The sequence below is a fragment of the Chlamydotis macqueenii genome, chromosome 1 (genome assembly GCF_036417535.1).
Source record: "Chlamydotis macqueenii isolate bChlMac1 chromosome 1, bChlMac1.mat, whole genome shotgun sequence".
Lineage (NCBI taxonomy): Eukaryota > Metazoa > Chordata > Aves > Otidiformes > Otididae > Chlamydotis > Chlamydotis macqueenii.
Genome location: NC_141556.1, coordinates 56,649,327 through 56,661,704, shown reverse-complemented (window position 1 = coordinate 56,661,704; position 12,378 = coordinate 56,649,327). Strand labels below are relative to the sequence as shown.

General features: G+C 47.8%; 1 protein-coding gene across 1 annotated transcript; it reads left to right on the top strand.

Annotated features, from left to right (window-relative positions):
- The first annotated feature begins 8,689 nt into the window (after positions 1–8,689).
- On the top strand, positions 8,690–12,282 carry CBY1 (chibby 1, beta catenin antagonist). Its single transcript, XM_086740126.1, has 5 exons — positions 8,690–9,130; positions 9,717–9,981; positions 10,355–10,460; positions 10,549–10,664; positions 11,704–12,282. The coding sequence occupies exons 2-5, from the start codon at positions 9,904–9,906 to the stop codon at positions 11,782–11,784; spliced, it is 381 nt and encodes a 126-aa protein (XP_086596252.1). The 5' UTR covers positions 8,690–9,130; positions 9,717–9,903; the 3' UTR covers positions 11,785–12,282.
- The last annotated feature ends 96 nt before the right edge of the window (positions 12,283–12,378 follow it).

Here is a 12,378-nt window from a genome sequence, read left to right as displayed (position 1 = left end):
ATGCCTTAATTTTCATGTATTATTTAAAAAAAAAAAAAAAAAAAAGTCTAGCCCATGCACAAGTGAAACAGTTGTTTCTAGGGCAAAATACAGCAGCCACTAGTGCTAGCAGCACCACATTGCAGTCATGGGAAAAGGAATAAAAACATCCTGTCCTCCTAAAATGGCAGGAGAAATTTCAGGGTCATAGAAGGCAATTACAGGCTTGCAAAATAGCCATGACACCAGGGTAATGTCCTTATCTAGCAAAAAGTAACTGATGGAACTATTCCATAAAATGCCCAAGTCGGCTGTCTCTAACAGAAGCAAGTTTGGAAGATTTCTTTACTCAAGATTTATTGACTTGATAAATTGCTTTAACAAAATCAATAAAGCACAAAAGATTTGTGTGTTTTAGTGTGCAGATCTGGGTAAAAAAAAAAAATGGCACTGTCACCACATGGTTACTGTTATTTCTCTAAACCAGTTTTATAAGCAAACTAATCTTTCCCAAATATCCACTCCCTGCATAATTACTTGGTGAAATTTCTACTCCACAGTGACAAAGCAGCACTGGAAAGGGGTCTTTTTTCTAATACTCTGTAATGGCAAGACCCTGGCTGTGGTGAGACAAATTACTATGCTGGCAGTACGGCAGTATCACTTTGATGATATTTAAATATAAGCAAAGAGAGGGATTCCAAAGAATAAAAGTGATCTGGAGCCTGGCAAGATTGCTCTAATAGTGTATATTAAAAGAAAAAAATACACCAAACTCGATTTAACTTGGTCAAGAGAAACAGTTGCTTCCACTTGTTGACAGACTTGTGGCAGCACAGACCTTCATTACAAAAATACGGAGAAATCAGCAAGATGCAAGCTGAGTAAATTGTGTGTTATGCTGAGAGAAGTAAAAGTATTATGCAATATGAGTAAATATAAAAGAAAATGCTTGATATATTTAATTTCAGATTTTAAGGAGAATAACTTGCTCTCCTGCCAGCTTGCTTCCTAAGGCTCTAGATTTTAACGGAACAGGCAGACCTTGTAACTGATCACCTATTTCTTTTCCTCTTCAATGTACAATACAGGAAAAAAACTACAAAGTGTGTAACAACAGACACATTGTTCTTAATTTCTATTTAAGAACAATATAATTCAGTTTATTTCCAAGGCATCTGTAGAGAAATAAATTACTGATTCTATCAGTATCAACTTTGAATGTTCTTACTGGCCCCTTTGTCAGGTTCAGCGTTCCCAGCCTCCTGTCCAGTGTACATTTACCACTACCATTCCTTCCATTATGCATACTTTTTTCCATGCTACTTTGCCCAAATATCCTTCTTTGCTTCCCTCATTCTGCCTTACTTTCTTTGCTCTCTATGCTTAGAATTTTTCCCTTGTGTGGCAAATAACCGTCTTTTCATTTCTCCTAAACCACGAACAAAATCACATTTAATAAAGAACAATGAATTTCTAATAGACATTTCAAAGTAATTTGCTAGTCTGTACCCAAGTCCGGCGGTAATGCTCTTGCATTAGTCCATCATCCAGGTCATTCAGGTCCCAAGATTTCAAACCAGGAATTCAATCAGAGGCTCACATTTGGACAGTCAAAGCTTAAGTGCCAGGCACCTGCAGTTCTCATTGACTAAAAAATAAATGCTTATCATGGAGCACTTTGGAAAATGTCACTACCTGTCTAGGTGACTAAGTATCAACACAGTACGTTTGTTTTGGAAATGGCAATTCTCATTTTTTACTGACTTGATTATCCTTATTTGCAGCCTGTTGAACTCTGGCTCACCTGCTCAATTTCGACTACAAGCTTTCCTGTGTCGTACACAAGGCTTGACATACTGACACGATCCCTGACAAGAAGTTATCACCACCAGTTGTTTAATCTTGGAACTGAAGTAGCACATTACTTCAGCAGTAAATGAATGAATGAATTGTGCAGACAGCCTGCCTGCTGACCCATTAGAACAATCTAGCTTTCTTTCAGACTGGCAAGATTTAAATCTTCAGAGACTCAGATTTTCATCTGCTTTTATTTCCAAAATGAATCAAATTACACGTGTGAGCTGGGAACCAGTTTCTAAATATGACATCTTTTCCCTCCCAGTAACATTAAAAATACAAGATTCTTCACAATATGTAAGCCCCCTGTGCCACATTCCTTGCTTACTTCTTTTCTAAAGGAAATGTCTGCTCGATCTTGGCTGGAGAGTACAATATAAACGACAGGGTGTTGCTTGTGGAATGACGACCTGCAGTGAGCAAGAATCCCTAAATGACAAGGGAAGTGTAATGCTTGTGGGACATGTGACTGAAATTAGTAAGATCAAACTTAGAAAATGAGAAGACTGCTGATGACTTCAAGGAATTCTTTCTGAATAGTAAAGTAAAAACTCCTTTCTCATATCATCTGACAAACTGATCAAAAAAAACCTCCCAAACCAACAAACTTGTCAGTAATAAGAACGAGATGAAGAGGCCAGCAATGGATACTTTTAATGAAAGCCTTAGCTTCTGTGACACATCCACTTGCTGGCTGCGCATCCTTGTGAATGTATTTTTGTCTTACATTCTATAAGTACAGAGTGCTCTCCAGTCTTCTCTGGACTACTTGTCATCTTGAAGAAATCTGGGGAAGGGAGGCAGAATGAAAAACACAGTTCATACATTTAGAATCCAAGACTTGTAACCAAGTTTATGCAGAAAGCGCATCCTCCATAAGGCTCGTTTGGCTTAGGCATTCAATGCAAATTCAGAATTTGTATTTTCAGGATTCTCTTTCCCTTGTGAACCAATGAAGATCCTGCTTTAGTGTTATTGAACACACTGACACCATCCAGCTATTTATATGACAACTGTTGAGCTATCAGGACCACCTTCTACCTTGTCCTAGTAGGCCTCATATTTCCATCCCTTGCTACCCCAGGGAACAACGCAAAATTAAGATAGAAAACCAAAACAACACAACTGGATCCCCCATTTACTGCACTACAGTACCTGCCCTCCACAGGTCTCATAGGAATGGACTCTAAATCCCCTGCATGTCGCTGAATAGCTTTTACCCCAGGCTAGTTCGGGCGATCGGTGAGCAGTCATCTGCATTCCCCAAAAGCCTGAAAAGCTACCTCATCTGTGTATGAGCTTGCAGCAGACACCCAGGACTGGAAAGGACTTTTTGGGCCACACAGTCCGTTCTTGTGCTACTGCAGACACCACATCATCTAAAGCCCATGTTATTTCAAATTTTTTGCCTTTGATAAAAGGTGATCCACAGGCGTACCTTTCTAACAGAAAGAATGAGGATAGCGTAAGACCTGTACATTAAGGCATCCTGGGGAGAAAAATGACCATCTGGTTTGGATACAAAATTCCTATTTACTTTAGTAGGGACTAGGCAGAACTGCTTACAGCAGTGTTCTTACAACTCTCCTCTCACTTTGGTGCAGCAAATTGTTCATCTTTAGTTTTTCTGGTTCCAGCTGCAAATAGTTCCAGTTAGTGTAGCTTCTTGGGGTTGGTAGCGTGCCTAAGGGGAGAGAAAGAAGGAATGATGAGAGAATATGGAAGAGAAAAGAATATTTAAGCCTTTTTTTTCCTATCTTCATAGTGTACTATATACAGTAAGATTCACATTTTCTCATGATGCAGTATCGCCTGTTTTTATGAACAACGCACAGTTGATGTTCATCTAAGGCATGAGGTAAAATAAGCTTAGAAGGGGATTTAGAATGCAAGCCCTGTTTGCCCTCACATATAAACACAACAGCAGCTCAGCCCAAAGGCCTAACATCTTGTCCGCAGCAGCTGCCAGCTGTGGAGGGTTACATCAGAGCATAATTTTTTTAAAATTAGGGTGGTGAAACACTGAGACGCGTTGCCCAGAGAGGTGGTTGATGCCCCATCCCTGGAAACATTCAAGGCCAGTTTGGACAGGGCTCTGAGCAACCTAATCTAGTTGGAGATGTCCCTGATCCTTGCAGGGGAGTTGGACTAGATGGCCTTTAAAGGTGCTTTCTAACCCTAATTATTCTATAATTCTATAAGAAACTGACCCATATTGAGAGATCTTTTCCCTGGTATAGCCTCCCCCCATCCACTAATTTGGCATCTACAGACTAGAGGTTTCCGTCATTTCCTGGAAAGGATGTCTTAAGTGACCCACAGAAACAGACGACTGTGAAAGGAAGAGACAAAGAGAAGAATGAAGGATGGACATGGAACCAAAGAGTAGCCAGGTAACAGACAGACATGGAAGCAAAGAGTAGCCAGGTAACAGGAACAGAATGAAACAGAGCTTAGCAGAAGTTTTCACTGCTGTGTGGATCGCACATGTCATCCAAACCGTCGGTCTCCTGGTCACGAAGGACAGACTCGTAGCAAACTCCATAAGGACGCGATGAATTCCATCCAGAGCACGTGAGTGGCAGAACTGCCTGCATATTTGCTTACGGTGAACTGGGTGGCCAGAACGGTGAGCAATGATCAGAAAAACTCTTCAGAGGTCCGTGAACTTTGTATACAACATCATGGTTTCATATACACTTTTTTCTGCTTCTTAGAGCAGATGATACACGTTTTACACATTCATAGATAGAAGAAAGGCCCAAGTATACGTGTGAATTCAGGGAAGGAGGGCAGAAACTTGAGTTTGAAAGAGCAGGGATCACTCAATTTGCAGCCTACTGCATGCACAAGCTGCATTTCCCGGCAGGAACAAAACCACTTGCACCTACCATCCATTCTGAAATTGCATTGCAAAGCTGTGTGTTGGACTCATCGTTACCGAAACACAATCTTGGGAAACCAGAACAGAATCAGATATAGAAGGCTGGACTCAGCAGTGAAGAGAAAAACCTAGCGTTAAGGACAGAAAAAATGACAACTCTATATACTTTTTAGTTAAGAGATCATTGGGTTTTTTGAATAATCAAGCCTACACTTCAGCCAAAGCAATGACTGCAGCTTTGAAGAGCCAGTAATTTAAAAATGCACTATTTGGCAAAAAAAAAAAAAAAAAGGATGAAAATATTTATCCTTCCCCTTTTCTTTAAAGAAGGCCATGCTAGCAAAAGAGAATAATCAGGCAGTTAGTGTAGATATTTGGAACTGTCAGGAGAGAATAAAAACCTGCTGTGAAGAGTGGCAGAAAATTAAGAACCCAGGAATAAGTAACTAAAAGAGAGAAGGCAGAGGTGAATTAGGTGAAGGCATATTCCTTGGGTGAAAGATAGAGGGCAGACGTGAGTGACCAGAAATCAAAACCGTGCTTTTCCCTCATTTTATTATTTTACTTACGTTATTAAGAGCTTTACTATCCAGAAGACAAAGGCATGAACTTTCCTGGCTATCGCTTGGTGATTCGATGCGGGGATACCACCCATGACACATCACTATCATCAACAGTTACAGTACAATTGATGGGTGGATATTAGCATTCCTGCAAGAATTAATTGATAGATGCCTGCACAGCACTTGAAAAACCTCTGTTTACAGGATAAGTATTAGTTTCGGATTACTCCTGTGGGGATGGGTTTCTGCATCTCATTTGACTGTCCTTGTGTTTTCTTTGCCGAGCTATAAGCACTTCAATGAGGGCCGCCTGGTGGTGGAATCTGCGATAGTCAAGCAGGAGGAAAGCATAATTCTTTGCAGAGCGGTGAAACAGCTGCTCTTCTATCTCTTGAGTGACAAGAAACAAATAGGGAAAGAAAAGAGGTGCTTGCTTTGTCAATAAAATGTAGGTGAGATGTTCTAATACCTAGGATACTAAAAGAAGGGACATAGTTAACTGCAGAGTACTGAGGCGACAGGAATTATCTCAAGTTATCTCACTGCTGAAGAAATGAGGCATGGAATTAATTTCAATATGCCAAAAAATATTTTATTTTATAGGTTCTACACTCAGTCTCATTTAGCCTACCAGTCAATGTAGCAAGTTTGAAGCAGCAATAATCACAATAAATATTCTCTTTGACATCAGAGTAAGCCTAGAGTAAGTCTACTGAATTCACCAGTCAGTGGGGTTTCCCTGTAATTATTGATGTAACAGAGAACAATAATAAATCCCACAGTGTGTAGGAAAAAAAAGGCAAGAGAAACACTATGGAGTTAAAAGTGGGTCTGAAACCATCTTAGCTACAGATTCTGTATCGCTTGTGAACCACAAAAGCCAAGGAAGATGCTTCAAATCAGGCCACCAAGAGCAGCTTGGGTCTATTCCAAAATTTCCACAATGTCATGTGCTATAGCGCTATCTTTGCCCTGTCACCTGCCTTCCACCAGTGTTCCCAAAGATGTCTTCATAAAAAGAGACGTGGTTTCCTTACACAATGTCTGCAATATGCAGGTCCCTCGCTGTTTAATGAACTTTTGCAGATCCTAAGCAGCATCTCTAGTTATTGTACTGGGAGAGAGAGAGCGCACGCGGTGTTTGCTTCCCCACAAAGTGACAGGCACAGAAGGATGCACAGTGCTACAACATAATGCTTTTAACATCACATAAAATCATACGTCAAACTACCCGCTGGCAGGAGAACAATGCAATATATTCAGAGGCAATGCTAGAAACAGCAGTGGGCAGCTCTTGTCTCAATATCTGCCTGATATAAGTGGAGAAATAACCACAAAAAGCTACTGTCAGAAGAGCTTGGGAGGTTGGTGCAGCGAGGAAATTCCACAGCATTTTTCAAGGAAATGGAGTCTGGCAAGAAACAAAATTTAGTAAAACCATGCAAAGGAAGAAAGATTCCTGAAGCAAATCACTCCAAAAATCAGACACTGGACCTCGTTCTCTTGCTTTCAAACTTCTGGAGAAGCTTTCTGAACTCTCATTCACAAGCCCTACCAACTGTAAACTATTCATGTACAGATTAGCATTGTGCACGCAGCAATCGGGCACACAGAAGGACACATTCACCTCACATGCCAGGGCGGTAGGGATGGGCTGCCTGGCTTTTTCCAGTCTCTGCCGCAGAGAATCCCTGTGAGACGCTGGATAAACAACACAGTTTAGTTTTTACAATAATTACGATCTATTACTACAATACCCAGCCTGCTTAGTGCAAGGAGAACTCAAGCATATAACTGTGCTGAAACATACAGGTTTATTCTAGGAAGGTGAACATTACTACCCCTGTATGACTGGTGGGGCACGTCCCTTTTTTCCCCAATAACAAACCCCTGAAATATTTATAAAGGAAACACGCATGCCTTAGTCTTTGAGCATCTCAGGGAGATGCTTCTCTCATCAAGAGCTCTTCAGGTCTGAGTATTTGGAAACTAAAAATTTTTCAATGTATTTAGCAACTAAAAAAAAAATGAAAGCAAGTGTTAAGAGCTCAGTTCATCACTGTCCTGTATGGCCTTTGAGTCTTACAAACAGTTACATTAGCTGCAGGGTTTTTTTTCAGTTCAAAATTGTAATTCTACATTCTTACAGCTTTCTGTCCAAGCTTCTTGCTCTCATTTCACTCTGGCCTTTTCGTCTTTCTTATCCAATTTATGCGCGCACACACATATGGATGTTAAATGCTGGTAGAAGCCACAATTACTTCACAAAGCCCTTGTTCAGAACTACAAGTTTGTGTTCTACTTTTAAGGGTCTTGGTTCCCCCATCCCTGTAATCCATTCTACAAGAAAAAAAAATAAAATACTAATTTCCAATGCACAGAGTCAGAAGGCCACTGTTTTTATAGCATGCGTCCTGGAAGAATCAGATATTGCTTAACTGGACTACCAGATGACACAGCAGCACCTGAGATTTTTCTTGTCTGTAATTATCGGGCTGGTACTGTGGTATCTTTCCAATTCTCATTCCAGTTGAGGAATTTTCTGGTTCACTTCAGGCAGAGTGTCAGTTAAACACTGAGAATGAAGACTGTTGACAAACTTTTTTTTTTGTGTGTGCAGTATTAACACATGTACAAACTAAATTAAAAGGTTGGTGATTCCCTTATTTTCTCCTCTCTTTCCTGGCACTTCTGTTTATCCGCTACCCCACCCCCCTCCCGTTTTGTTTTGCTTTGTTTTGTTTTTTATTGTTTATTTCTTTGCTGACTGAAGTCAGTATCCTCGTATAATCTCAGTAATCTAAAATTTTCCAGAAAGCCTCGCAAAGTCCTCAACAGAAGCTTTTTCTAACAATGAAGCAAGTAATTTCAGGTCACCAAGTTCTAATAGATTGGAGAACTATTTTAACATTTAGAAAAGGAGTGGCATTTTGCCTCTGCAGTATAAAAACACTGGTGATATCTGCTACATACCCCTGCCGTTCACTCAAAGTATTATCCAAACCAACTACCAAAGCCACCTCCCATGGAATACAACCCAGCAAGTAACACAAGAAAACCAGATGTATCCCATCGTGTGCTGAGCAGGGAGGCCTTCGTAACATCCGCAGAAAATCGGGGCGCTGGGACTGCTGCAGAGGACAGCTTCTTACAGAACTGCCTCTTCTTCTGTCTCCAACTTCTAACCCACCATTCCCTGAACTCGGGGAGTCCAGGGCCACAGACCTCCTCCACTTCTTCTCCCATGTTCCTAAATAAGGAAGGATTCTCTGCCTAATAGCGTTTCGTTGTTTAGCTGCAAAAACAAACCCCAATTTTTGGAAGACTTTCAACCAATTCAGGCGTTTTAGGGAACGTGTAAGGAACCAGCGGGCAGAACACCGCAAGCGGGATGCAGCCGGACGGCGCGAAGAGCCCCATCTCCACCGGCGCCGCTCCTCCGCGCCACCCGCTCTCCCCCGCAGCCAGCGGGGCCCAGAGGGGAGGCTCGGGGGCCAGAGCGGGGCCCGGAGCCGGGACGCCAAAAGGCCGCCGAGGCTACGCGAAGGCCCGCCAGCCCGGCCCTCCGCGGCGGCGGCAGCCCCGGAGCATCCCCCGCGGCCATCGCTCCTCACGGCAGCCGCCGCCCGGGCACGACCGCGGGGCCCCGTCCCGCCGCCCGGGCCTGAGGGCCGCCGCCGCCGCCGCCGCCTCGACAGCAGTGTCGGGGCGGAGGGGGGCGGGAAGCGGCGGAGGCCCGCCGTCGCCATAGCAACGCAACGGCCGCAAACCGCTCCCGGGGCACGCGGCGGCGGAGCCCATCGGCGCGGAGACGGACGGGGAGCAGGCGCGGCTCGCCGGAGAGGTGCTTTCTCCTTTCCCCCCCCCCCCCCCTACTTAGGGCGAACCCCGATGGTACGGCCTGGGCTCCCCGTCCCCGCACCGCGGGGGGACCCTACCACTCTGGGGCGGGGGGAGGGGGCGGGAGAGTGTTCCTCATCTGCCCTCGCCGAGCTCGCTGTTTTCGCCGGTGAAGTGTCGGGGGGGGAAACACAGAACGCGGGACCATCCCGGTGACGGGGAATCACCTTCTCCGCTTCTCGCTTCCCTTCTCCTCAACGCTCCCGTTGGGTGGTGCGGCCCGTGCTCCCCCCCTCCCCGCCCCCCCACCGGTGCCGGCCCGCGTGGCGCTGGGGATGGCTGCCGAGTGCGCCTGCGCGGGGGGGTTGTGGGGGGGGTGGGGTGTGTGTGTACGCGGCGGGCCCGGGCGCAAGTTGGGGCGGGGGGCGGAGGGGGAGAACGGGCGTCAGGGGCGGCCCCGCTCCGCCCTGGTCACGTGACGGCGGAGGTGCGAGGGCGGCCGCGTGCCCGCGCGGGGCGGCGGGAAGGCCACACCCCCCCCCCACCCCTCCCCCCGCCTAAACTCCTGTGGGTGCGGGGTCCGGTTTTAGGTGGAAACCAGGCCGCGTCGGTGGGAGCACCAGAAAACGGGTCCCCACAGGAAAACCCCTTCCCCGCCAACGCCCCCGTCTCGTCCTCGCACCGCTGCTGCTGGCCTGCGGCCCCAGGCCGGCCGCGACCCCCTTGCTCGGCGCGAGGCCGTCGGGAGCGCCCCGCACGCCCGGCCGGCAGCGCGCCATGCCGCTCTTCGGGAACACCTTCAGCCCGAAGAAGACCCCCCCCAGGAAATGCGCCTCTCTCTCCAACCTGCACTTGGTGAGTCCCAGTGCCCGTGGCTCGGCTGCCGAAACGCTGGCTGGCTCCTCGCCTCCTCCTTCCTCCCGCGCCGCGGCACCGTTTCCCATCAACGGTGACCAGACGCGAAGTTTAAAAACGGGATAGCTCAGGATAGGAGCGTCATCACCCCACCTGTGGCCCAGAACTGTTTCGCCTTGTGCCCAGAGAGAGGAGTGTGTGTTTGGGTGGGAGAAGGTGCAGGCACGGTCCTCCACTGACTAAAGTAAGGGTTTCAGGCTCCAGGGCCAGTCAGACCAGCAGCGTCCACCGGAATGCCAGTCGCTAAGAAATGGGAAAGCGGGAGCTGGCTTTGGATTTCTGTAAAACGCTGAGCGTGATCTCGTCCCTGCAGCTGGACAGATCGACCCGGGAGATTGAGCTGGGCCTGGAGTACGGCATCCCCACCATGAACCTCACTGGCCAGAGCCTCAAGTTTGAAAATGGCCAGTGGGTGGCAGGTAGAGTGCAGCTCAGCTTGATGTGATCTGAAGTAGCCACGCTTGGCTGACAGTCCGTATTTTTTTTGACCTCTTTCTTTCCTTCCAGAATCGGGAAGCTTCACGGGGGATCGCAGGGAAATGCAGCGCTTACGCAAACGAAACCAGCAGCTTGAGGAAGAAAACAACCTCCTTCGGCTGAAAGTGGATATTCTGCTGGACATGGTGAGTCTTTCCCAAACTGCCACCTGTCCGCAGCAGCGGCAGTGCCCAAGCGAAGGGTGCGGGGGCCGCCGAAGGAGGCCGTTCTCACTGCACCCTGCTCTTTCCGCTTTACCCTGCTACGCAAGACAACTCTGAACGGCACAGTGACTCTGGGAGTAAAGTCTGATCTACTCTGTGCGAGGAGGGAAAGGTTCCCCGTACCCCGCAGCAGAGCTTGACTTTTGTGAAGGCTGTGGCTGGATGAGGCAGGAGCCCCTGCGAGCGCCGTGTCTCCTCTTTCCCTTCCTGCGTGGAGTGCAGGCGTTTTCCCTGCCCCTCTGCCCGAATTGTGAAACCGGGTTACAGTCACCCCTCCTGGTCACAGAAGATTAAAGCTTCCTTCCGCTGTGACAAGCGGTGTGACATCTATTCTACGTGTAAACCTGTGGATGAAAGGATTCCCAAGCCCTAAATAAGCTAAAATTCAACCTTACACAGAGATCTCAGCTTTCATGCTTAAAATCTGGAGATGTTTTCGATGAAATAGAGCAGATGTATCCTCACTCTATAACTGATTTAGCCTTTATGTCAGTCTGAGCAAACACACGCTTACTCCTTCGTCATTTTCCTTCCTTACACTCTCCCCGTGTTTTAAAACTTGAGGCGGCTTTTGTGGCCGGAGTACTCAGCGGAAGTCCCAGCAGCTCTCAGGTTTTCCAGGCGATTTCAGGGAAGTGTGAAACCTCAGCTTCCCTCTCACTCAAACGGGAACAAATTCCCTCGCACGGGTGCTGGCTTGCGGCCGTAAATCTCGGCGACGCCTCTGAAAAGGTTGTGCTGTGAAATCGGAAAAGCTGCCAGGGCACGAGCATCCTGCGGCATGTGCTGCCGCGACGTGAGGCGCTTCTCCAGAGGGAGAGCGACCTCTGATCCCTCTGAGGGGCTTTCGTGTCCTGCCGCGCGCCTCCCAACCCTGCGAGGTTGCAGGCCGGGTGACGGCCCGCAGCTGCGGAGGTTGGAGGAGTCGCTCACTCTCGTCGTCGTTCCCTGTGCCTTGCAGCTCTCCGAGACCACGGCCGAGTCCCACCTGATGGAGAAGGAGCTGGAGGAACTGAAGAACCACAGCCGGAGGAGGAAGTGAAGAAGAAGAGGTGGCCGGAGGACGTGGGGCGGCAAGGGGGCTGCCCCTGCGGCAGCAGGGCTGGCTGGGGTCTCCTGGCCGCTTTGGTGCTGTGTGTGGGGACTGCCTTCCGCGGAACCGCCGGTAACGAGGTGCCTGCAGCGCTCTGCGGTGCTGTCGGTGCCGCGTGATGGCTGCTTCGGCGCCCCGGGTCACGCCGCCATGCTGTTAATTAACGCTCACGTTTTCTTCTCGAGCACTTTACCTCGCGATGTTTCCTCACCGCAGCCCGGCGGTTGGTACCCTCTTTCCTAAGGCAGCCTGACCGCAGCCGGTGGAGAAGATCCACCGCCGGGTGGGCCTCTCCTTGCCCCACCACACCCCACGCCCTCCGAAATCTGTCCCGCCGGAGGGGCCTGCAGGGGCTTGTACAAGTGTCACGGCGTGCCCTTGGGGAGCAGGATGCTGGAGTTGCGTGTTCTGCAGGGTTTTGCATACTTTACATTAAAAAAAATATTGCATTTACAACCGGATTTCACGGGTGTTTGTTGTGTAAAGGGTCGCGCTGCGAGCTGGGGCGGCCGGGGGAACCGGGACGGGGACGGGGACCGGGGG

Bases quoted from the DNA above. Each gene is read 5' to 3' on its own strand.
- CBY1 (XM_086740126.1), top strand. From the start codon at position 9,904: ATGCCGCTCTTCGGGAACACCTTCAGCCCGAAGAAGACCCCCCCCAGG. The intron at 9,982-10,354 runs GTGAGTCCCAGT...TCGTCCCTGCAG, and splicing joins CTCTCTCCAACCTGCACTTG to CTGGACAGATCGACCCGGGA. The intron at 10,461-10,548 runs GTAGAGTGCAGC...CTTTCCTTCCAG, and splicing joins AAATGGCCAGTGGGTGGCAG to AATCGGGAAGCTTCACGGGG.